The sequence below is a fragment of the Bombina bombina genome, chromosome 5, assembly GCF_027579735.1.
Source record: "Bombina bombina isolate aBomBom1 chromosome 5, aBomBom1.pri, whole genome shotgun sequence".
In the NCBI taxonomy this organism is placed as follows: Eukaryota; Metazoa; Chordata; class Amphibia; order Anura; family Bombinatoridae; genus Bombina; species Bombina bombina.
This window is the reverse complement of record NC_069503.1, coordinates 484355749-484381717: the sequence shown is the minus strand read 5'-3', so window position 1 is coordinate 484381717 and position 25969 is coordinate 484355749. Positions and strand designations below refer to the sequence as shown.

The 25969-nt window shown below is 34.6% G+C and overlaps 1 protein-coding gene across 1 annotated transcript in view; it reads right to left on the bottom strand.

Annotated features, from left to right (window-relative positions):
* Window positions 1-25969, bottom strand: part of AHRR (aryl hydrocarbon receptor repressor) — a 647930-nt gene that overhangs the window by 54839 nt on the left and 567122 nt on the right. The window contains 1 exon segment of the mRNA XM_053714392.1: window positions 10504-10637. Within this exon segment, the coding sequence (XP_053570367.1) occupies window positions 10504-10637 (134 nt within the window).

Here is a 25969-nt window from a genome sequence, read left to right as displayed (position 1 = left end):
ACCTGAGACCTCATATCTTTTAGCTCTTATAAAGTTTTTGTGCAATATTTTTTTTAATAATTTCTATTATATGTTGTTACTATGAGTGTAACTGTATTGTGTAATGCATTTTGATGTGTTTTGTGCAACTTTTTAGTTTAGCAAAACAGTTAACCAGAGCTAGCGTAAATCACGATTGCACTCACGTGTTCGCATTTACTTTCAACTTGTAATACAAGCGCAATTTAACTTGCACACAAACAAACGTGAAAACCTGATATATCGCTCTCGTGCAAACAATAGTGCTCCACTCATAATCTGGCCTTAAATGTTTTATGCAAAAGAAGCTCTTGCAGTCACCCAACCACAGCTGCAAATTTTTATTTTTTATTGATTGGGTGGTACAGCCAGGTAAAAGCCATATCCCTGTCGCTTTGATGAAAGTGTGTGCGCAACAAATGCTGCTTGAATCGGCTCAGCTGACAAAATAATCGTAGTGGTGGTTGGAACGGCTGTGCTGAGTAACTTCTGATTAAAAATATTAATGCTAAACAAAATCATTTTGTGTTTTGGTATCCCTGAAAGTACTGGGTATATAAATAATATGCAATTTTCTTGTAATCAACATGTCCCTTTAAACACTCTAGTAATTTGCCAGCTAATTTGTTTTGTATGTCACCCAAAACCATTTATTTGTCACCCCCAGATATAAATAGAGGGGACCAGATAAATTCCAAAGTGACAGAATCAGATTAGAGTCATGCTTACAGTCTTAGATAATTTTCACATATCAGTTTACTGTGTACTTTGTGCACAAAACCATATTGTTGTTAGCGTTAATAAAACAATCTAACTATATTGTATTTATAAACTCAAGTTGTTGCTACTAGGCTAAATCATTGCGTACTTGTAGGATAAACCATATGTACATCGTTTTGCTATATCAGCATCACTTATTTTTTAATATTAAAGGGTAGAAATGTGAAAATTGAAATGTGAATGGGTGTATTTAAATTTTAAAAAGAAAAACTAGTATTTAATCCCTTCTGTACCAGGAATTTTAGAGAAAAACTTGCTCAAAGTATCATTTAAACAGAAATAGAGTTGTTATTTTTTTTTTATTTACCTATCAAAACGATATATTTATTTTAGGTAGTCAAACCAAGGTATTGATCTAGGCCTATTTCATGCCAATATTTTGCCGCCAAATGTGATCATATAAAAAATAGTTAACGTTTTTACAAACTTCGGGTTTCTCAATGAAATTATTTACATACCGCTTGTGCAATCATAACACAAATGGTTATAAAAGCTTCTCTGGGATCCCCTTTGTTCATGCAGACATGCATGGCTTTGCCTTTGCTTTTTGGTAATTAGAAGGATGCTACTTGCACTTTACATTTTAAATCCGACTGTCACGTGATTTTAAAAGGGATTTGTTAAGAATATTGTGAACCTATAAACTGCCATTCTATGATATGGAATTTTTACTGTGTCATTCAGGCCACATTGTTAACACTTAGTAAAGTCCTCCTTCAAGCAATATAAAACACCTTATAGTAACAAGACTTTTCTGTAAGTCTTGCATTAAATTAACTTTTTTTTTTTTTTTTTTTTTTTTTAAACGTTTCAAACTTCCCTACCACTTGCTTTATTTGGAGGGGCCAATCTGGACTTGCTACTTGAGTAGACAAATCTTGCCACTGCCATTTTGTTAGCCAACTTGAATTGATATGCTGTATTATTCACTTCTGTGGCCTGTTATGGACAGATGTAAAGCAAGATCTGGCTTGTGAAGTATGGAGTACATATATATATATACTGTATATATGTATATATATATATATATATATATATATATTTAGTTCTCAGAATTTGAGAACCCATGTTTTACAGAGTTAAATTATAGGAAAAATGGGGACAAAATAATTGTATTGCAGTTTTTATTGTTAATATGTGTATTAAAACAATATTAAAACTCCTAGAAATAGGTGTGCCAGTTTCAGCCAATCAAGAGCTATACATCTGTAATACTGAGCAGTGTGCAACCTGAACCAATTATTCCAATTATTTTAGAAGAAATTAAAGCTGCATTTTACAAATTGGCAGGATGTGGCAGCATCACATATATAGTATATATGCTGTAATCGGCTTAACACGCAAAAAAATTGTATATAAACCACCATGGTGATCACCTACAAATTAGAGAGGTATGTGAACTCTCTTTCAAACAAGGGATCACATGCTTCGCTATGAAAAGTAGAGGGGGACTAGGGCTCCATAATAGCTTCCAAACTTCCTTAGAAAAACTCTAGATCACTGATGGCGAACCTTGGCACTCCAGATGTTTCAGAACTACATTTCCCATGATGCTCGACTGGACTTCAGAGTGCCAAAGCATCATGGGAAATGTGGTTCTAAAACATCTCGAGTGCCAAGGTTCGCCATCACTGCTCTAGATCAATCAACTAAGGCGATGGATACTCTGACTGTTAGAATTCCCTTAGCCTCAGTCTGAACCAAAACTCCCTAGTGCCTGGATTTGCAGTTAATTACCATTTATACAGCAATCACCTGCACCCATAAGGGACATGTCACGTGAACCCAATATCTGACAAGAAAACTCACCTACCACTTCCTTCCCTTCATGTGATCCTTCGGCTGATGTATGGATTCCATAGAAGGATCCTTAACACAGCAGGCAATGAGTAAATGCCTCTGGGGAATACATCATGCCTGTGACATCATCACACACATATTTTGATCCCACAGCATATAAACCAGCACAGGGACATAATGGATGAGAAGTAACTGGATTTCGCTCCTCATTTACCCAATAGCAAACCATGTGCTGCTCCCAGAGGGCAACAACCCTCGCCATGCAGAAAAAAGTGCATTAAACAGCATTACTAGCGTCTTTTACAATACGGTCCCTATTTTAATCCTAATTGGAACTTTTTATTGGGCTTTTGTTTTTGCATTTTTCTTGATAAAAAATCTCAGCCCATTAAAACTTTACACACGTTGAATTTATTGTTCTAATTCCTCATCCATGATAGATTTAACTTTTTTATTTTCAGTTCTATGATTAACTTTGATATTTTTTTAAGCACATGTTAATAATTAACTGTGCAATTATTTTTACAGCAATTATATTTCATATTTTAGCCAATAATAATAAATAAAAAATTGTCTTTAATAACAAAAGATTGTGCAACAGCACAGACATCTATAACACAAACATCACTAATGGTACAGCATATTTTAATAAAGGATTAGGCCCTCTAGAGAAAAAAAATCCATTCAACACTGAACCATTTTGTACCCCACTATATAGGAAACTTAACTTTCAGAGAAATACACTTGTGCCATACTGGCAATATTTAGGAACTGTAAGCCAACTTTTCTATGCAATATATTTAGTATTATTACTATTGCTGAAAATAATTTATACAAAAATGTTCTTCTATTGTCAATGTACTAGTTACACACTCACACACACTCACATACATACATACATGCACACACATACATGCACGCACACATACATGCACACACACACACAAACATGCATACATACACAAATACACACATACATGCACACACACTCACATACATACATACACACACATACATGCACACACACTCAGATACATACATACATATATGCACACACACTCACATACATACATACATGCACACACATACATGCACACACACTCACATACATACACACACACATACATACACACACAAACATGCATGCACAAACACATATACACACATACATACACACACATACATACACACACACACACACAAACATGCATGCACACACACACATACATGAATACACACATATACACACACAGATATACACACTTACACACACATAAATACTTACACACAGATATAAACAAATATACACACACTTACACACACACATAATAATATACTTATACATCAGGGTCTGATATGTGTATGTACAGTGTGTGTGCATTGTACCGGCACTCAAATGCATATATCATGATTTGCACCAACTGAAGTCTCTGTATGCTCTAATAATTGTTACAGTAACGTGTAAAGGGGTTGTAGGTAAATTAGTACAGACTAGTGAGCTGTAAACCTGAAATTGAAGGGATATTAAACCCAAAACTGTTCTCTTATGATTGAGATAGAGGGGGATATTTATCAAAGGTCTGGCGGATCAAACATGTGACTGGGCAGGAACAGTAGATGGGGTCACACAATTACCTCTCCTCAAAGCTCTACCTTAGGTTCCACCCTTGACCTTGTTTTATATATTATTATACTGAGCAGTGATTTTATCCCCTTGCTTGTCAGTTACAAAGTGAATAGTTTTACTTTGTTTTACCTGCCAGTTATACACACAGCAGTGATTTAATCCCCACGTGACTGCCAGTAGCAGTAGGAGTGCTTTTACATTGACCATAACTGTCAGTAAAAAACACAGAGTAATACCCATGACTGCCTGTAACATATAAGGCAGTGATTTTTACAGGGACGAAACTACAAGGGGGTGCAGAGGTCGCAATTGCGACTGGGCCCCCAAGGGTGGGGGCCCAGCTTAAAAAAAAAATGTTTTATGAAAAAATGTTGACCTGCCACTGCCTGCACTGATATCATGTGAGTGTGACATGATGCTTCACTAGTGTCTCTGACTACAGGGGGAAGTCTTTCTGTTTTACCCATTGGTGTTTCCAGTGTGTATGTATGTGACTGTGTGTGTGTTTATGTATGTATGTATGTGACTGTGTGTGTATTTATGTATGTATGTATCTATGTGTGTGTGTGTGTATGTATGTATGTGACTGTGTGTGTATTTATGCATGTATGTGTGTATGTTTGTGGAACCAGCAAATTACAGACCTTATTACTACAGCATGGGGGCAGGGGTAAACAGTGTCACTATACAGTACCACTATATACAGTATGGGGGGGCTGGACCATGTCACAGACTACTGTGGTCACTTTATAAAGTACTGGGGCAGGTAGGGGCAGGCCAGCCATCTCACCGGCAGATTACAGACTGTGTTACTGACTCACTATATACAGTACTGGTGGGTAAAAAAGTGTCACTATATACAGTAATAGGGGGTCAGACCATCTCACAGACTGTGGGCACAGGGTACCTCCTTTTGCAGACATGTAATCTGATTCACATGTTTTTTCTGTGTTAAATGTTAAAAAAAAAAAAGGATATGTATCAAATTCACTTTTTTTGGGGGGGGGGAGCCCTTCTTAGATTCTTGCACCTGGGCCCTGTGGTTTCTAGTTACGCCTCTGGATTTTTATATACATTTTTACTGGATAACATGCTAAAATACTGGACTGTCTGGTTAAAGGGAACATAAACACCTTGTAATTACAAGACATTTCTGTTGTGTTGCTATAGAATAACATATCAGCCAAGTTTTAACATTTTTTAAAACAAATCAACATCCTTTTTATTTCAATTATTTTTCATGTTCTGAATATAAGAAATTGCTAAATTTTCAGAGCTTAATTACATGACAGGGGCAAAATAAACAATGATAATATATTATATAGTTATATACAAATGCCAAGGTGCTTACACTCTTTTTAAATAATGGACACCTCACAACTCTAAGGGAAGCTGAAGAGAAAATAAGGTGGAGTGCTTTACATTTCTTCTATAAGGTACGACGAGTCCACAGATTCATCCTTTACTTGTGGGATATTATCCTCCTGCTAACAGGAAGTGGCAAAGAGTACCACAACAGAGCTGTCTATATAGCTCCTCCCTTAGCTCCACCCCCCAATCATTCTCTTTGCCTACTCTAAGTACTAGGAAGGGTAAAGTGAAAGAGGTGATAAAATATTAGTTTTTTTCATTTCTTCAAGATTCTGGATAGAATTAGGGCTCTCAAGCTAGCTAATTATTTCATTACAGATGCCGCTTTTACACTGGCTAAATTAGCAGCGAAGAATTCAGGTTTTGCCATTTTAGCGCATAGAGCGTAATGGCTTAAGTCCTGGTCTGCTGATGTGTCATCAAAAGCTAAGCTTTTAGCCATCCCTTTCAAGGGTAAGACCCTATTCGGGCCTGAACTGAAAGAGATCATTTCAGACATCACTGGAGGGAAAGGCCATGCCCTTCCTCAGGATAAGACAAATAAGATGAGGACCAAACAAAATAATTTTCGTTCCTTTCGAAACTTCAAAGGTGGTCCCTCTACCTCTTCCCCTGCCGCAAAGCAAGAGGAAAATTTTGCTCAATCCAAGTCAATCCGGAGACCTAACCAGACTTGGAACAAGGGTAAAAAGGCTAAGAAGCCCGCTGCTGCCACCAAGACAGCATGAAGGGGTAGCCCCCAATCTGGGACCGGATCTAGTAGGGGCAGACTTTCTCTCTTCACTCAGGCTTGGGCAAGAGATGTTCAGGACTCCTGGGTTTTAGAAATAGTAACCCAGGGGTATCTTCTAGATTTCAAAGATTCTATCCCAAGGGGGAGATTCCATCTTTCTCAATTGTCTGTAATCCAGAAAAAAAAAAGAGAGGCATTCTTACGCTGTGTAGAAGACCTATATACCATGGGAGTGATCTGCCCAGTTCCGAAAACAGAACAGGGCCAAGGGTTCTACTCCAATCTGTTTGTGGTTCCCAAAAAAGAGGGAACCTTCAGACCAATTTTGGATCTCAAGATCCTAAACAAATTCCTCAGAGTCCTATCCTTCAAGATGGAGACCATTAGGACTATTTTGCTGATGATCCAGGAGGGTCAATATATGACCACCGTGGATTTAAAGGATGTGTATCTACACATCCCTATTCACAAAGATCATCACCAGTTCCTCAGGTTCCCCTTTCTGGACAAGCATTACCAGTTTGTGGCTCTTCCCTTCGGGTTGGCCACGGCTCCCAGAATTTTCACAAAGGTGCTAGGGTCCCTTCTGGTGGTTCTAAGGCCGCGGGGCATAGCTGTGGCGCCTTACCTGGATGATATCTTAATCCAGGCGTCAACTTACCAACTAGCCAAGTCTCACACGGACATTGTGTTGGCTATTCTAAGATCTCACGGGTGGAAGGTGAACGTAAAAAAGAGTTCACTTATCCCTCTCACAAGAGTTCCATTCCTAGGAACTCTGATAGATTCGGTGGACATGAAAATTTTTCTGACAGAGGTCAGAATATCAAAAATTTTATCCATCTGCCGAGCTCTTCATTCCATTCCTCGGCCATCAGTGGCTCAGTGTATGGAGGTAATCGGCTTAATGGTAGCGGCAATGGACATAGTTCCATTTGCTCGCTTACATCTCAGACCACTGCAACTTTGCATGCTCAAACAGTGGAATGGGGACTATGCAGACTTATCTCCTCAGATAAATCTGGACCAAGAGACCAGAGACTCTCTTCTTTGGTGGTTGTCACAGGATCATCTGTCCAAGGGAATGTGTTTCCGCAGGCCAGCGTGGGTCATAGTGACGACGGACGCCAACCTATTGAGCTGGGGTGCAGTCTGAAATTCCCTGAAAGCACAGGGTTTGTGGACGCGGGAGGAGGCTCTCCTACCGATAAATATTCTAGAACTGAGAGCGATATTCAACACGCTTCAGGCGTGGCCTCAGCTGGCGTCGGCCAGATTCATAAGATTCCAGTCGGACAATATCACGACTGTAGCATATATCAATCATCAGGGGGGAACAAAGAGTTCTCTAGCGATGATAGAGGTTACCAAAATAATTTGATGGGCAGAGACTCACTCTTGCCATCTATCAGCAATCTATATCCCAGGAGTGGAGAACTAGGAAGCGGATTTTCTAAGTCATCAGACTTTTCATCCGGGGGAGTGGGAACTCCATCCGGAGGTGTTTGCACAATTGATTCAGCAATGGGGCACACCAGAATTGGATCTGATGGCGTCTCGTCAGAACGCCAAACTTCCTTGTTACGGATCCAGGTCAAGGGATCCTCAGGAGGTACTGATAGATGCTCTAGCAGTACCCTGGTCTTCAACCTGGCTTATGTGTTTCCACCATTTCCTCTCCTTCCTCGTTTGATTGCCAGAATCAAACAGGAGAGAGCTTTGGTGATTTTGATAGCACCTGCGTGGCCACGCAGGACTTGGTATGCAGACCGGGTGGACATGTCATCTCTTCCACCATGGACACTGCCACTGAGACAGGACCTTCTGATTCAAGGTCTGTTCCAGCATCCAAATCTAGTTTCTCTGTGACTGACTGCTTGGAGATTGAACGCTTGATCTTATCCAAGCGGGGGTTCTCTGAGTCGGTCATAGATACCTTGATTCAGGCTCGAAAGCCTGTCACCAGGAAAATGTATCATAAGATATGGCGTAAATATCTTTATTGGTGCGAATCCAAAGGCTACTCATGGAGTAAGATCAGGATTCCTAGGATTTTGTCCTTTCTCCAAGAAGGATTGGAGAAGGGGCTATCAGCTAATTCCTTAAAGGGACAGATATCTGCTTTATCAATTCTTCTGCACAAGCGTCTGGCAGATGTTCCAGATGTTCAGTCGTTCTGTCAGGCTTTAGTTAGAATCAAGCCTGTGTTTAATCCTGTTGCTCCGCCATGGAGTTTGAATTTAGTTCTAAATGTTCTTCAAGGGGTTCCGTTTGAACCTATGCATTCCATAGATATTAAGCTTATGTCTTGGAAAGTTCTGTTTTTAGTTGCTATCTCTTCGGCTCGAAGAGTTTCTGAACTATCTGCATTGCAATGCGACTCGCCTTATCTTGTTTTCCATGCTGATAAGGTGGTTTTGCGTACCAAACCTGGATTCCTTCCTAAGGTTGTTTCTAATAGGAATCAATCAAGAAATTGTTGTTCCTTCTATGTGTCCTAATCCTTCCTCTAAGAAGGAGCGTCTGTTGCACAACTTGGACGTGGTTCGTGCTTTGAAGTTTTACTTGCAAGCGACCAAAGATTTTCGTCAAACATCTTCTTTGTTGTCTATTCTGGAAAACGTAGGGGTCAAAAAGCTACGGCTACCTCTTTTTCTTTTTGGTTGAAAAGCATCATCCGTTTGGCATACAAGACTGCTGGACAGCAGCCTCCTGAAAGGATTACAGCTCACTCTACTAGAGCAGTGGCTTCCAAAAATGATGCTTCTGTTGAACAGATTTGTAAGGCTGCAACTTGGTCTTCGTTTCATACCTTTTCCAAATTTTACAAACTTGATACTTTTGCTTCTTCTGAGGCTATTTTTGGGAGAAAAGTTCTTCAAGCAGTGGTGCCTTCTGTTTAACCATCTGTCTTGTCCCTCCCGTTCATCCGTGTCCTGTAGCTTTGGTATTGTATCCTACAAGTAAAGGATGAATCCTTGGACTCGTCGTACCTTATAGAAGAAAAGTAAATTTATGCTTACCTGATAAATTAATTTCTTCTATGGTACGAGTCCACGGCCCGCCCTGCCATTTTAAGACAGATTATATTTTTTTATTTTAAACTTCAGTCACCTCTGCACCTTGTAGTTTCTCCTTTTTCTTCCTGTACCTTCGGTCAAATGACTGGGGGGTGGAGCTAAGGGAGGAGCTATATAGACAGCTCTGCTGTGGTGCTCTTTGCCACTTCCTGTTAGCAGGAGGATAATATCCCACAAGTAAAGGATGAATCCGTGGACTCGTCGTACCATAGAAGAAATTAATTTATCAGGTAAGCATAAATTTACTTTTTTCTTAGCTGATAAATGTGAATAATAAAAGTCATAATCATTCTCATTATCATCATTATACTTTCTATAAAAATTGTGATAGCAACAATATAAGTCTAGTATTGTATATGTTTAAAGCTGCAGTACGAACATGCTCTTAATATAAAATATGTAAAATATTATCAAATAATAAAACTAATTCTGCCATGTAATAAAGTTCGATTTAAACCTTATACATAAAAGCAATAATATATTTTTATTCCTTTTTGCTTCAAAATCTGTTTTAAATAGCTTTTCTGTGCTCACTGCTTAAATCTATTGGCTACCAGAAACCGAGAGTGTTAGCCAATAGTCATCCAACATGGCAGTACGCTTGCTATATTTGACAAGGTACAAACTGTCCAAATTATTTACATTTGTTATATTAATAATTTAGTTTTAAAGATCCTGTATAGAACTTATTGGAAAAAATGTAAACACAGTTTCCCAAATTCAATTTATATAATAAAATGATTTCTGCAGTGCTATAAAGTTAGATTTCAACCTAATATTATTGCAGTTTGGAACAATATAATGATGATATATATATATATATATATATATATATATATATACACACACACACACACACACATATACTGATTGGTAGCTGCACATATATGCTTCATGTTATTGACTCAGCCAGTATGTTAATTAGCTACCAGTAGGGCACTGCTGCTTCATCAACAAAGGAAATCAAGAGAATGGAGAAAATTAGATAATAGAAGAAAATTGGAAAGTTGTTTTAATAAATTGTATGTTGTATCTGAATCATGAAAGAAAATTTTTAGGTTACATTTTCATGTCCCTTTAAGTTCTGTGCTTACCAGAAACCCTGAGGTGCTATCCAATAGGCAGCGAACGCGGCAGATGAAACAACGGTTTAGAAATGATGAATACTCTGAGGTACTGGAATTTGTCTCCTGTGCCGTGTACAGTTTGCTCAGAAAGAAGTCCTCTCCTGCGGAAAAAGCAAAGCCTTAGATTAAAATGTTTAAGAAGTCAACAAAAAAAAAGCATTATGTCACCATGATACTAAAGTCCAGCTCAGACTTTCCAAGGCAATCATCTTTAGCTTGTAAACTCTGTCCTCCATGTCAAGGAGACCAGTTGGCGCCAAACACTTGGCACAGTCTGGTAGCTTCTCTGCATCTAGATCATGTCTAATGTTCTCATGCATTTAGTAGCTTCATGGGATTGTTCTGATTTGTGTTAGCAACGGAAACCTTAATGGAATCGCAAAGAGCGGAATGTGCAGCTGACAAGATATAAGTAAAATTACAAACAGGGATACAGTATTAGTGCTAGAGTACTTCGAAGCATTTTGGTAAACTAAGACGAAGACCCAGGTTAAAGGGACAGTAAAGTCATATTTAGACAGTCATGATTTAGACAAAGCATACAATTTTAATCAACTTTCCAATTTACGTCTATTATTTAATTTGCTTCCTTCTCTTGTTATCCTTTGCTGAAATTTTATCTAGGTAAGCACAGGAGCAGCAGAGAACCTAGGTTCTAACTGCTAATTGGTGGCTGCATATATATCCTGATTGTCATTGGCTCACCCATGTGTTCAATTAGAAACCAGTAGTGCATTGCTGCTCCTTCAACCAATGATACCAAGAGAATGAAGAAAATTTGATAATAGAAGTAAACTGGAAAGCTGTTTAAAATTGTGTTCTACCCAAATCATGAAAGAAAATGTTTGGGTTTCATGTCCCTTTAATTCTTGTACAGTCTCATAACAAATGTTAGAACCAGGTTGCTTGACAAGCAATAGATATTCCACTCACTAGATTTAATATTCTGTTTTATAGGCTTTGTTGTTGTTGTGCATGTGGGAAATTTACAAAGTGCACAGATATTGTGGCTTTGGATATATTTATGTGTCGCGCTGCCGTGTTTGCCTGATCAGGCTGCAAAATGAGCTGTTAACAACATGTCGTTGAGTTACTATTAAAGGGACGTTCCAGCCAACACAGAGAATTTCTGACACATTACTATATTACTCATGTGGAGGTTTGTCCTTCTTGACCAATTGGGCTGTGGGAATTGTTCTTATAAGACTGTGAATAGGAATGTAGACAGTACGAGTTGTGCATTTCTTAGTTGTTTCATTTTATTTTATTTTTTTCATGGTTTTAACTGTTGCTTTTTTATATGCTTGATAATGATTTGAGGTATAATGTCCATAGATAACGGTTTCTGCGCTTTATATGGTCAGTGTGTTTTTTTTAAGTGATTACAATCATCAAATGCTTGTGCTGTAAAAATGCTATTATAGTGATAAAATGAAATGCTCATTTTTATCGCTAGCAAAGATATGTTCTTAATCCACACAAAAAGGGTTTAAACACACAGTTAAAGTACTGCTTGGGTTGTGCATCTACCACTGCTGATTGGATCAGCAGCAGTTTCCGCTCGTGACCAGCAGTGCTCTGTGGGTCCAGAGTCGTACTTTATGTGTCTAGCCCCTTTGCAGAGGTTAAACACATATCTTTGTAGTGTTGCTAATGATAAACTGACATGTTCTAATGAATTAGATAATGTCATTTTATAACTATAATGCCATTTTAACAGCAAACAACTTACTTGTTTTGTTGCAAAATGAGCACTTATAAATTCTCAGTGTAGCCCCTGCCCTTAGGAAAATAAGACAGCTGACATGTCAACTTAGGTTGTATTCTGCCTCTTCTGTCTATCATGATTTAGGTAGAACATACAATTTTAAACAACTTTCTAGTTTACTTCTATTATCAAATTTGCTTCATTCTCTTGGCATCATTGGTTGAAGGAGCAGCAATGCACTACTGGTTTCTAACTGAACACATGGGTGAGCCAATGACAATCAGGATATATATGCAGCCACCAATTAGCAGCTAGAACCTAAGTTATTTGCTGCTCCTGTGCTTACCTAAACATTTCAGCAAAGGATAACAAGAGAAGGAAGCAAATTAAATAATAGAAGTAAATTGGAAAGTTGTTTAAAAATTGTATGCTCTGTCTAAATCATGACTGTCTAATTATGACTTTACTGTACCTTTAAGTGAATACTAGATCAACAGGGAGTCAGATTTGCCTATGCTCAGAAGAGTCAGAGAACAATTGGTCAAGAAGGACAAACCTCCGCATGAGTAATATAGTAATGTGTCAGTAATTCTCTGTGTAGGCTGGAACAAAGAAAATTTAGTGCAAAGTCCCTTTTAATAATAATTCAACGACATGTTGTTAACAGCTCATTTTGCAGCCTGATCAGGCAAACACGGCAGCGCGACACATAAATATATCCAAAGCCACAATATCTGTGCACTTTGTAAATTTCTCACATGCACAACAACAACAAAGCCTATAAAACAGAATATTAGGCCATCCATCTCAGAACATTTTCCAGCTATTGAAGCAAAAAAAATATGAACTTTTACTTGATGAAAATCATAATTCTTACAGTGAGTCATATAAACCTCTGCATGGTAAAGATGCAAAATAATAACACCCAAAACAGCTCATCCAACATTCAATTCTAGGATGCTCTGGGAAAAATGCCCAGAAGGTTTCAGTTTGATAAATACCTGCACCCTTCTGCTCCCCAAGGTCAAGCTTAGAAAGAAATGCAATAGCTGCGCACATCAGGTGACTGGGTCCAGTGTTGCTCATATTGTACTATAAGGCTTGCTGTAACACTGCCATATTTCATGTCATGTACACCTTATTAACAGATGTGCTCATGCTATGTGGGCAGAGTGCCCGAGGACTGTTTTGCATAGAGGATGCTGCATATTTAAAGATGTGTAAGTATTCACCAGAGCACCCCCTTGTTCCCGGACAAGGCCTGCATTTACTAAATCCAGATTTCATTCAACGTTTCCCAGCTCGGAAATAAATATAGGTGAAAGGGAATGGGTTAATGGGACATTAAACACTTTGAGATATAAAATGATAAATCGTATATATATATATATATATATATATATATATATATATAAACCTCTGCAATATACTTTCATTATTTATTTTGCCCCTTTTCCTGTCATTCTATTCTAAAATTGTGAGTTTTTCAGTTCCTGATAGGAATGCAAGGGCAGAGCACTGTTATATTCCACACAGCCATTTATTTAGTGTTTAATGTTCCCTTTAATATAATATTTATCAAGAGTGACAATAAAACTTGTTTGTGAAACTAATAAAAACATGCAAGAACATTGCAACTTTAAAAATTGCAGTATTCAAAGAGATTTGTTGTCGGCACACATCACAGCTGCGAGTTGCAAAATCAATTTCATTATAATCAATGGAGCCACACCTATTTCGCTAGTTATCTTCTCAACATATAGAACAAGCTGCACTCTCAAGGATGGCGGTATTACAAAAACACCTTCAAAACCTTAATAAACAAACAAATGAAATGGAAAAAAGACAAAACACTCTAATATATGCAGTATATCACTATACATATGCAGTATATCACTGTACATATGCAGTATATCACTGTACATATGCAGTATATCACTGTACATATGCAGTATATCACTGTACATATGCAGTATTTCACTGTACATATGCAGTATATCACTGTACATATGCAGTATATCACTGTACAAAAGTGTTCCACAAATATAGTGCCAAAGTTAAATATCACCAGGAAAATATGCCATGATGAAATGCACAGAGATAAAGGGCCAGATTACAAGTGGAGCGCAAAAGATTGATTTCGCAAGCACGATATTTGCGCTCCACTCAGTAATACCAGCACACGCAAATGTGCGCTGGTATGGCAAGTTAGGTGCAATGTGATCACATTGCCTGGAAGCTTTGCGCTCACAAGAGCACGCTTCATAGGCTCCAATCGGAGCATTGTTCTCATGCCGTGAGACATGGCATGAGGACTAGCACAGCGAAGGGGGTATGTTGCGCAGCGATGGGCAGCAGATTTTAAATATATATGTATATGACTATATATATATATTTATATGCATATGTTAATATGTGTATATGACTATATATATATATATTTATATGCATATGTTAATATGTGTATATGACTATATATATATTTATATGCATATGTTAATATGTGTATATGACTATATATATATATTTATATGCATATGTTAATATGTGTATATGACTATATATATATTTATATGCATATGTTAATATGTGTATATGACTATATATATATATATATTTATATGCATATGTTAATATGTGTATATGACTATATATATATTTATATGCATATGTTAATATGTGTATATGACTATATATATATATTTATATGCATATGTTAATATGTGTATATGACTATATATATATTTATATGCATATGTTAATATGTGTATATGACTATATATATATATATATATATATTTATATGCATATGTTAATATGTGTATATGACTATATATATATTTATATGCATATGTTAATATGTGTATATGACTATATATATATATTTATATGCATATGTTAATATGTGTATATGACTATATATATATTTATATGCATATGTTAATATGTGTATATGACTATATATATATATATATATTTATATGCATATGTTAATATGTGTATATGACTATATATATATATTTAAATGCATATGTTAATATGTGTATATGACTATATATATATATTTATATGCATATGTTAATATGTGTATATGACTATATATATATTTATATGCATATGTTAATATGTGTATATGACTATATATATATTTATATGCATATGTTAATGTGTATATGACTATATATATTTATATGCATATGTTAATGTGTATATGACTATATATATATATATTTATATGCATATGTTAATATGTGTATATGACTATATATATATTTATATGCATATGTTAATATGTGTATATGACTATATATATATATTTATATGCATATGTTAATATGTGTATATGACTATATATATATTTATATGCATATGTTAATATATGTATATGACTATATATATATATATTTATATGCATATGTTAATATGTGTATATGACTATATATATATATTTATATGCATATGTTAATATGTGTATATGACTATATATATATATATATTTATATGCATATGTTAATATGTGTATATGACTATATATATATATTTATATGCATATGTTAATGTGTATATGACTATATATATATATATTTATATGTTAATATGTGTATATGACTATATTTATATATTTATATGCATATGTTAATGTGTATATGACTATATATATATATTTATATGCATATGTTAATATGTGTATATGACTATATATATATATTTATATGCATATGTTAATGTGTATATGACTATATATATATTTATATGCATATGTTAATATGTGTATATGACTATATATATATTTATATGCATATGTTAATATGTGTATATGACTATATATATATTTATATGCATATGTTAATATGTGTATATGACTATATATATATTTATATGCATATGTTAATATGTGTATATGACTATATATATATATTTATATGCATATGTTAATATGTGTATATGACTATATATATATTTATATGCATATGTTAATGTGTGTATATGACTATATATATATATTTATATGCATATGTTAATATGTGTATATGACTATATATATATTTATATGCATATGTTAATATGTGTATATGACTATATATATATATATATATATATATATATTTATATGCATATGTTAATATGTGTATATGACTATATATATATATATATATTTATATGCATATGTTAATATGTGTATATGACTATATATATATTTATATGCATATGTTAATATGTGTATATGACTATATATATAATTTATATGCATATGTTAATATGTGTATATGACTATATATATATATTTATATGCATATGTTAATATGTGTATATGACTATATATATATATATATATATATATATATATATATATTTATATGCATATGTTAATATGTGTATATGACTATATATATATATATATTTATATGCATATGTTAATATGTGTATATGACTATATTTATATGCATATGTTAATATGTGTATGACTATATATATACATATATTTATATGCATATGTTAATATGTGTATATGACTATATATATATATATTTATATGCATATGTTAATATGTGTATATGACTATATATATATTTATATGCATATGTTAATATGTGTATATGACTATATACATATATATATTTATATGCATATGTTAAAATGTGTATATGACTATATATATATTTATATGCATATGTTAATATGTGTATATGACTATATATATATTTATATGCATATGTTAATATGTGTATATGACTATATATATATATATATATATTTAAATGCATATGTTAATATGTGTATATGACTATATATATATATATATATTTATATGCATATGTTAATATGTGTATATGACTATATATATATTTATATGCATATGTTAATATGTGTATATGACTATATATATATTTATATGCATATGTTAATATGTGTATATGACTATATATATATTTATATGCATATGTTAATATGTGTATATGACTATATATATATTTATATGCATATGTTAATATGTGTATATGACTATATATATATATATTTATATGCATATGTTAATGTGTATATGACTATATATATATATTTATATGCATATGTTAATATGTGTATATGACTATATATATATATTTATATGCATATGTTAATATGTGTATATGACTATATATATATATTTATATGCATATGTTAATATGTGTATATGACTATATATATATATATATATATATATATTTATATGCATATGTTAATATGTGTATATGACTATATATATATGTATATGCATATGTTAATATGTGTATATGACTATATATATATTTATATGCATATGTTAATATGTGTATATGACTATATATATATATATATATATATGCATATGTTAATATGTGTATATGCACATATTAACACATAAATATATACATATATAAGCATATATATTTACAGGGAACACACAGTTCCCCATAGATAGCAATGTATAGATACTTTTCAGTGACTTTTTTTTCTAACACCCCACATCCGCTAACTTTAACCCCTCATAACGGCTTCCTCTTGATATTCTTTCTTTTTTTTTAAATTTAAAACTTTACTACACTGAGATCTGATAACAAGTAATTGGAAACACATTAAGGTAAAATTACAATACAACTATACATGTGCTGTGTGTGTGTTTTCCCTATAAGTAGTTTTCTTAATTATTTGTTGCTCTAATATTTGCTGTTTTTGCATTCAAAACTAGATTGTACAATACATTTTTGAAAACTGAAAGATAAATCTGTAACTGTTCTTGGGAATGAACTAAGGATGGTCAAATGTTTTGCAACATTCAAAAAATGAAAGAATTGTAACACATTTGTTCGTTCGTTTTAAATTTTGAATGTTTGTACAACATTCTAACATTTGATTAAAGGGACAGTAAAGTAAAAAAAAAACATTTCATGATTTAAATAGGGTATGTAATTCTAAACAACTTTCCAATTTACTTTTATTACCAATTTTGCTTTGTTCTCTTGGTATTCTTAGTTGAAAGCTAAATCTAGGAGGTTCATGTGCTAATTTCTTAGACCTTGAAGACTGCCTCTAATTTGAAAGCATGTTAACAGTTTTTCACCACTAGAGGGCGTTAGTTCATGTGTTTCATATAGATAACATTGAGCTCAGGCACGTGAAGCTCCTAGGAGCCAGCACTGATTGGCTTAAAATGCAAGTCTGTCAAAAGAACTGAAATAAGGGAGCAGTTTGCAGAGGCATAGATACAAGGTAATCACAGAAGTAAAAAGTATATTATTATAACTGTGTTGGTTATGCAAAATTTGGGGAATGGGTAATAAAGGGATTATCTATCTTTTTAAACAACAAAAAATCTGGGGTTTACTGTCCCTTTAATGTAATAGTATTTCTAATGCTCTCTTACAATGTAATATTCATTTCAAATCTTTCTAATTTGAATACTGCATAATTCGAATCAGAAATATTTGAATCAATATATTTGTAATACTATTTCTAATGCTCTCTTTAAAAGTAATATTATTATTATGAATTATGCTACATTTGAAATAGAAAATTTGAATCAATATATTTGTATCTATAATGTATCAATTTACTATATTCCTTACCACATGAGCTATTGAACTTCTGAAAAGTATTTGTGAAACTGAATGTTACATTCGAAATTTAAAATGTGGATATTCAATCTAATTATTAACATTTGATAACCAGAAATAACATTTTATTACCGAATTTGGATTTTCGTTCTCATCAGCATTCTATTGTCTAAAATGAATGTCAACGGGACTATTCGTTCTATCAAATGAATGGTAATTTGACCACAATCGCCCATCCCTAGTATCAACGATTGCCTCTTACTTTTTAACCTAGTAATATTTACATGTTGCAGTTGTGGTACTTGCAGGTAGGTACTTGCAGGTAGGTACTTGCTACAAAATGGTTGAGAGATACTGCCCTATACAACATGTCTGAGCAAATACTTTAGATTGATCCTGGGCTGAATACAGCAGTTCTATGTGACTTATGTATCTGCAGGTAGGGTTGCCAGTATTAAACAGACAGTCCAGTATTTAAAATATCTGTCCAGCAAAACCTCTAACCTAAACTAAATGTCCAGTTTTTAGGTCCTTTGAACTGTGGCTGTTTTCAATTGCCCTTGTGGCGTTTTTTAAAATAATAGTTGTTAATTGCCCTTCTCACCTTATATCTGTTAGTGGTTAGGGGTGTTAATGAGAGAGCCCAGGTAAGTATGCTAGTCTGCCCAGTTGTAGCAAAATACCTCAGTTATCCGAGGGGGTGGCACTGCCTATTATGTGCTGCTGCACTAGGCCTCCGTCGTCTGATTTCCTGCTTCAGCTTCACAAATACAGCTTAATATAGAGGATATAAGTTTCCTCACATAAATGGGCAGTGCAGCATTCATTAACGGTGAAATAGCTGTGGCGTGACTCTTTTAACCGGCAGATTGTAAGAGATTCTGCTGGAGTTCCGAAAAGTACGACTGCTCCCGATCGCAGTCAGACACAACCCCCCCCCCCCCCAATTTGGTATATTTCATGCCACTGTTTCGCTGCCAAATGCAATCATATAAAAAAAATTGTTAAATTGTTCTCAAACTTTGGGTTCCTCATTGAAATTATTTACATACTGCTTGTGCAGTTATTGCACAAATGGATGCAAAAGCTTCTCTGGGGTCCCCTTTGTTTAGAAAAAGCAGACACGCATGACTTTGTCATTGCTTTTTGGTAATTAGAAGGCCGCTAATTGCAGTTGCACATCACACTTCTGAAATTCCTGGCAGTGAAGGGGTTAATTAGTTAGCTGTAGTATTCTAGTGTAAGGATTACCCTCCCACCTGACACCTCCCTGATCCCTCCCATACAGCTCTTTACCCCCTCACACCCCTCACCACCATCTTAGGTACTGGCAGACACCTAATTATTATTATTCATTTTCTATATTTATTTATTTTCTGCAGTGTAGGATCCCCCTTACCAACCCACTTCCCTGATCCTCCCCCTGCGCCTCTCTGCCACCCACCCGCATCTCTCGCACACCTCCCACAGGCACTGAAGAAGATTGTTACAGACAGTGACACAAACCATATCACTGTCTGTAACAATATGGCAATCTGAACTAATTTGGTAATGGAGCACCCATCGTGCTCTGCTACCATGTTGCTTATAAAATTTTGCCAGTATCCAGAAAGCACACATATATGTATAGTATAACACCTCTCGGTGAGACTGCCTTCACACACTGATTTCAGACCATTTTAGTATTTCACAGGCAATGATAATCCTGTGACAGATCCCTTTTTAAAATATCGCTATTACCACAATGCTTTGATCATCACGGTCCACAAAGGTATTAAACACATAGGTTAAGTCCTGTATTGAAACTCCCAAGCAGGAAAGGGTTGGTGATTGGCAGATTGTGTGACTGCTGCCCCTGACTGGCTCAGCAGATGTGCACTACTCAAAAGCTGCAATGCTTACATCTTTTGAGCAGGACTTTACCTATGCGATTAACAGATAGGTAATGCACAAATTACATCCTCTAACAAATTAGTAGTTACACATTCTTCAATTGTATTACAAATTGCTCAATTTTCAGCAAGAGAATATTTATGAGGAATTTGATGCACTAAAAGGAGAATTAGTCAGAGCTTATAGTAATGGTTTAATTCATATTAATGCAAAATAACTGAAATAACTAAAAACAAAACCACGCATTTATACATTTGGCATTAGATCAGTAACATTTATCTTCGTCGCTTGTTTTATCTTTCTGCATCATTTCTGATTCAGCAAGAAAACATATACAACATATTCATATGTTAAAACAGCTTGCCTGCCAAAACCCTAATCATTTACTGTAATCTGAGTTTTATCACTCGTCAATCAATTTATATACATTGCTTTGAAAATCTGAGCATCTGGTGCTGAGTGATAGCCTATCTGTACAACTCCAAAGCCAAACTTAAAAAGGACAATGTACTCAGGCAGGCAAGCAGCTAATAAGAGTTCAATGTATTCAAAGCAGCTGCAGGAACACCCTTTCAAGATTGAACCCCACACTGGTGTCTTCTTCCCTTTGTTTCACAGCTTTTCTATCATCATCAATACTACAGTATTAAAACTTTTAGTATAGGCGGGGCTTCAACATGCACATGCAGATATTTCAAATAAGGATATAAAGGTAAAGGATCTAAAATTGGTGAAAGAAATAAAATGGAAAGGTTTTTCAAACTGTTAAATCCTAACTTCTAATGTAAAACACATATTTTCTATATAATTGAATTATAAAATATATGTATGCAAAATGTATGTATGTTTGTTCTTAAAATATGGCCTTATCACTTCTGGCTGCTGAAAAACCAGGGAAACCACAGATCAGAGTTTTGTTTATTTATTTGTTACATATTAAAGGAACAATGTACTGTACAATGCTCTCTCTTGCTAGAGTGTATTAAATTGTTTGAAATTAGCTCCTTTACCTTTATTTGAAATAGCTGCTCTTGCCTGTTGAAACCACCACCTATAGTAAAAATATGAATACCACTATATTCTCTTTTCTGTGGGGGCATTTGTGTATCTGAAATAGCTGTTTTTGCTCATTGAACCACCTGGCATATTTAACATTTCAATACCTAACTATTGGAATTTGTGTATAGAGATAGATAACATGAGCAGATCTTTTCCTGCAGGCTCAGTCCATTTATTTGGGCATGTCCTTGGGAGCAATAGGTGATCGTTTTAATGAACAAAACCAACTATTTTAAATACAACAATAAATATGAAGGCATTATTTCCTACACATTTAATATTTTGCAGCTGGTATTTATAAGTAATTTGGAACACATTGAGGGGAAACAAATTTTACAATACAGTGTCCCTTATGGATCTACTGGTAGACCATTAAGTATCCTTTTGTCGTAATTGATTTAAAGTATTTCATATTAGCGAAATGATTTACTGAATTATTGAACTAAGCGTAGTTTATAAATTTAATTGCATGCACCACTTTAGTAAAATGATAAAAAAAAAATTATTTTATTAAAAGTAGGCCTGGCAATAGGCCTTTAAAGGGGCAGTCAAGTTAAAATTAAACTTTCATGAATCAGATAGGGCATGCAACTTTAATCAACTTTCCAATTTACTTCTATCATCAAATTTGATTTTTTTTTATCTTTGTATTCTTTATTGAAAACTAAACCTAGATAAGCTCAAACTGATTTCTAAAAGCCACCTGCTTGCAACTGCATTTTGACAGTTCTTCCATAGTTAGATAGTGCTAGTTCATGTGTGTCATATAGATAACATTGTTCTCACTCCCGTGGAGTTATTTAGCACTGATTGGCTAAAATGTAAGTCTGTCAAAAGAACTGAGATAAGGGGGCAGTCTGCAGAGGCTTAGATAAAAGGTAATCACAGATAAGAATTATATTATTATAACTATGTTGGTTATGCAAAACTGGGGAATGAGTAATAAAGAGATTATCTATCTTTTTAAAAAATAATTTTTTTAAAGTACACTGTCCCTTTAAGTCCCAGATTTGGACAATATAGGGTGATTTCACATCGCAAATGTTAAAATCTAGCTAAACAGATTTTGCTGGAGTAAACTGTTTATTGTTCCCATTGTATTCTTTTTGCTGCAGGTTTACATACTTTCTCATTCTGTTTTACATGTGTACAGACATTTTACCAGCTGTTATACATCAACCCATCCTCATTTTCATTGCATTTTCAGCAACTTGGTAGTTTTTGGAAGAAAATCAGTGTCTCAAAGTATGTTGCTTAGCAACTATGGGCGAGATTACATATGTGGCGTAGGCTTCAGCGTAACTGCTGAAACCCTTGTTGCCCGTAATTTCCCTTCGCACATTGGGGAATCACTTATAAGGCGCCGGAAGTTCATAAAGTGCCGTAAGTCAGATAAACTAGTGATGTCCACAAATTTGCGTAAATACAAATTTCTGGAGTCACCCGTGACTTATGGCCCGTTAGAAACTGCCGGCACCTAAGAAAATAGAAACATTTTTTAAATCTCCCGTAAAAGTCTAACACGCCTCCCAAAAATAAAACAGACACGTAAAACCCACTATATCCGCAATCCCGCCACATCGCAACTAATAATAAAAGTATTAACCCCTAAACCGACAACCTGCCACAACGCAATATGCCTAATTAAACTATTAACCCCTAATCCGCCATTTACCAACTTCGCAATTAACCTAATTAATCTATTAATCTATTAACCCTTAAACCGCTAAACCTCCACAACACAATTAACCTATTTAAATTACTAAGCCCCCTAACTTAACACCCCCTAAATTTACCCCAATTACCTAAATTAAAAAATACTAAGTTACAATTAAAAACCTAACATTACTTTTAAAAAAAACAAAACTAAGTTTAAATTAATCTAAAATTACAACAAAAAAAAAGTCTAACATTACTGAACCTAATCCATATGAAAATAAAAAAGCCCCCAACATTAAAACTCCCCCTAATTTAATACAAATCTACCAATAGCCCTTAAAAGGGCTTTTTGTAGGGCATTACCCTAAGTTAAACAGCTCTTTTACATTAAAAAAAATGCTTAGCCCCCCCTAACAGTAACCCCCCCCCCAAATATCAAAAACACAACACTAAAAAACCTAAGCTACCCATTGCCCCTAAAGGGGCATTTGTATGGGCATTCAGCTCTTTTACAGAATTTTAAAATAAAATCCTAACTCTAACCCCCAAATAGGTACTCATCGTTCCTGAGGTCCGGCGGGGAAATTCTTCTTTCAAGCGGTGATATCTTTTTCCATCGCGGCCATGTCTTCTATCTTGATCCAGGACCAAGCCATAGCTCTGATCCTATTGGCTGATTTGAATTTGAGGAATTAAATCAGCCAATAGGAATGCAAGGTACTCCATATTTTAAGTTAACGCGTACCTTGAATTCAATCCTCAGTGGGCGGCGGTGATAGTATGAAGAGGATCTCCGTGCTCGATGGCTCCACGGTCGTCGCTCTTCTGTTCCATGCTTATCTCATCTCCGCTCCGCATCGGCTTGGTCCTGGATGAAGATTGAAGACGTCGCCGCGATGGAATAAGATATTGCCGTTTAGAAGAAGACTTTCTCAGCCGGACTTCAGGAACGGTGAGTACCTATTTGGGGGTTAGAGTTAAGATTTTTTTATTTTATTTTTTAGAATAGGGATTTTGGGCACTATAAAAGAGCTGAATGCCCTTTTAAGAGCATTACCCATACAAATGTCCCTTTAGGCGCAATGGGTAGCTTAGATGCTTTAGTGTTAGGGTTTTTTATTTTGGGGGGTTTGGTGGGTGGGGGGGGTTTACTGTTAGGGGGGACTTAGAATTTTTTTTAAGCAAAAGAGCTGTTTAACTTAGGGCAATGCTCTACAAAAAGCCATTTTAAAGGCTTTTGGTAGTTTAGTATTAGATTAGGGAGTGTTTTTATTTTGGGGGTGCTTTTTTATTTTCATAGGGATTAGGTTTAATTTTTTTATTTCTGATAATTTGGTTTATTATTTTCTGTAATGTTGGACTTTTTTATTTTTTGTAATTTTAGATACTGTTAGACTTAGTTTTTTTATTTTTAAAGTAATGTTTGTTTTTTAATTGTAACAGTATTTTTTAATTTCGGTAATTGGGGTTACTTTAGGGGGTTTAGTAATTTAAATAGTTATTTGCGTTGTGGGGGATTGGCGGTTTAGGAGTTAATAACTTAATTAGGTTAATTGCGTTGTGGGGTTTGGCGGTTTAGGGGTTAATAGATTTATTAGGTTTATTACGATGTGGGTTAATGGCGGATTAGGGGTTAATAGATCTATTAGGTTTATTGCGATGTGGGTTAATGGCAGATTAGGGGTTAATACATTTATTTGGTTTATTGCGATATGGGTTAATGGCGGATTAGGGGTTAATACGCTTATTAGGTTTATTGCAATATCGGTTACCATAAAGGAACTTTATTCACTCGTTTTTTCTTTGCATAAATGTTTTGTAGATGATCTATTTATAAAGCCCATTAAGTTGTTTTTTTTTAAATGTATAGTTTTTCTTATTTTTAAATAACATTGCCTTTATTTTCAGACTCCTAACCAAGCCCCAAAGTTTTAGGAGAATACTGATGTATTTCTCCTGTTTGTGTAAAGAGTCTTTTCAATATGCAGGGGGAGGGGGAAGTGTCTGTTATTTCCCACTTGCAGTGGGTGTTCTACCTACCTTTTCAACAGAGCTAAGCTGGGAACTTCTAAGTAAGTTTTTAAATGGTTTTATAATGTATTTTTATATCAGTATCTGTGCATATTATTCTTTATAGTAGTGTCTATTACATGCAGTTATATGAAAACTGGTGTATACTGCCCCTTTAAGGGTTTGAAACAATTATTCTCCCCTTGTGGCATCTGCGGTTACTACCAGAACTATTCCATCAAAGCCTTAAAACAGAACACCTCTTCTTTTCTTGTGGTCATTGCGTGTGAGTGAACTTACTGAAGTCTGTTAAAAAGTCCTAAATACTATGCTTAGATTGCATTTTCTCTGTCTGGTGTTGTCTTACGTTTTCCAGAATAAATGGTAAAATTTGATCTGCAGGTACACAGATAAGGCAAAAATTATATATATATAGGTACATGGGGAAAACAGTGCTCAAAAATTCCTTATCTAAAATATAAAATGATAAATAAGTAAATGTGAAAGATCAGTAAATGAATGTTAAAAG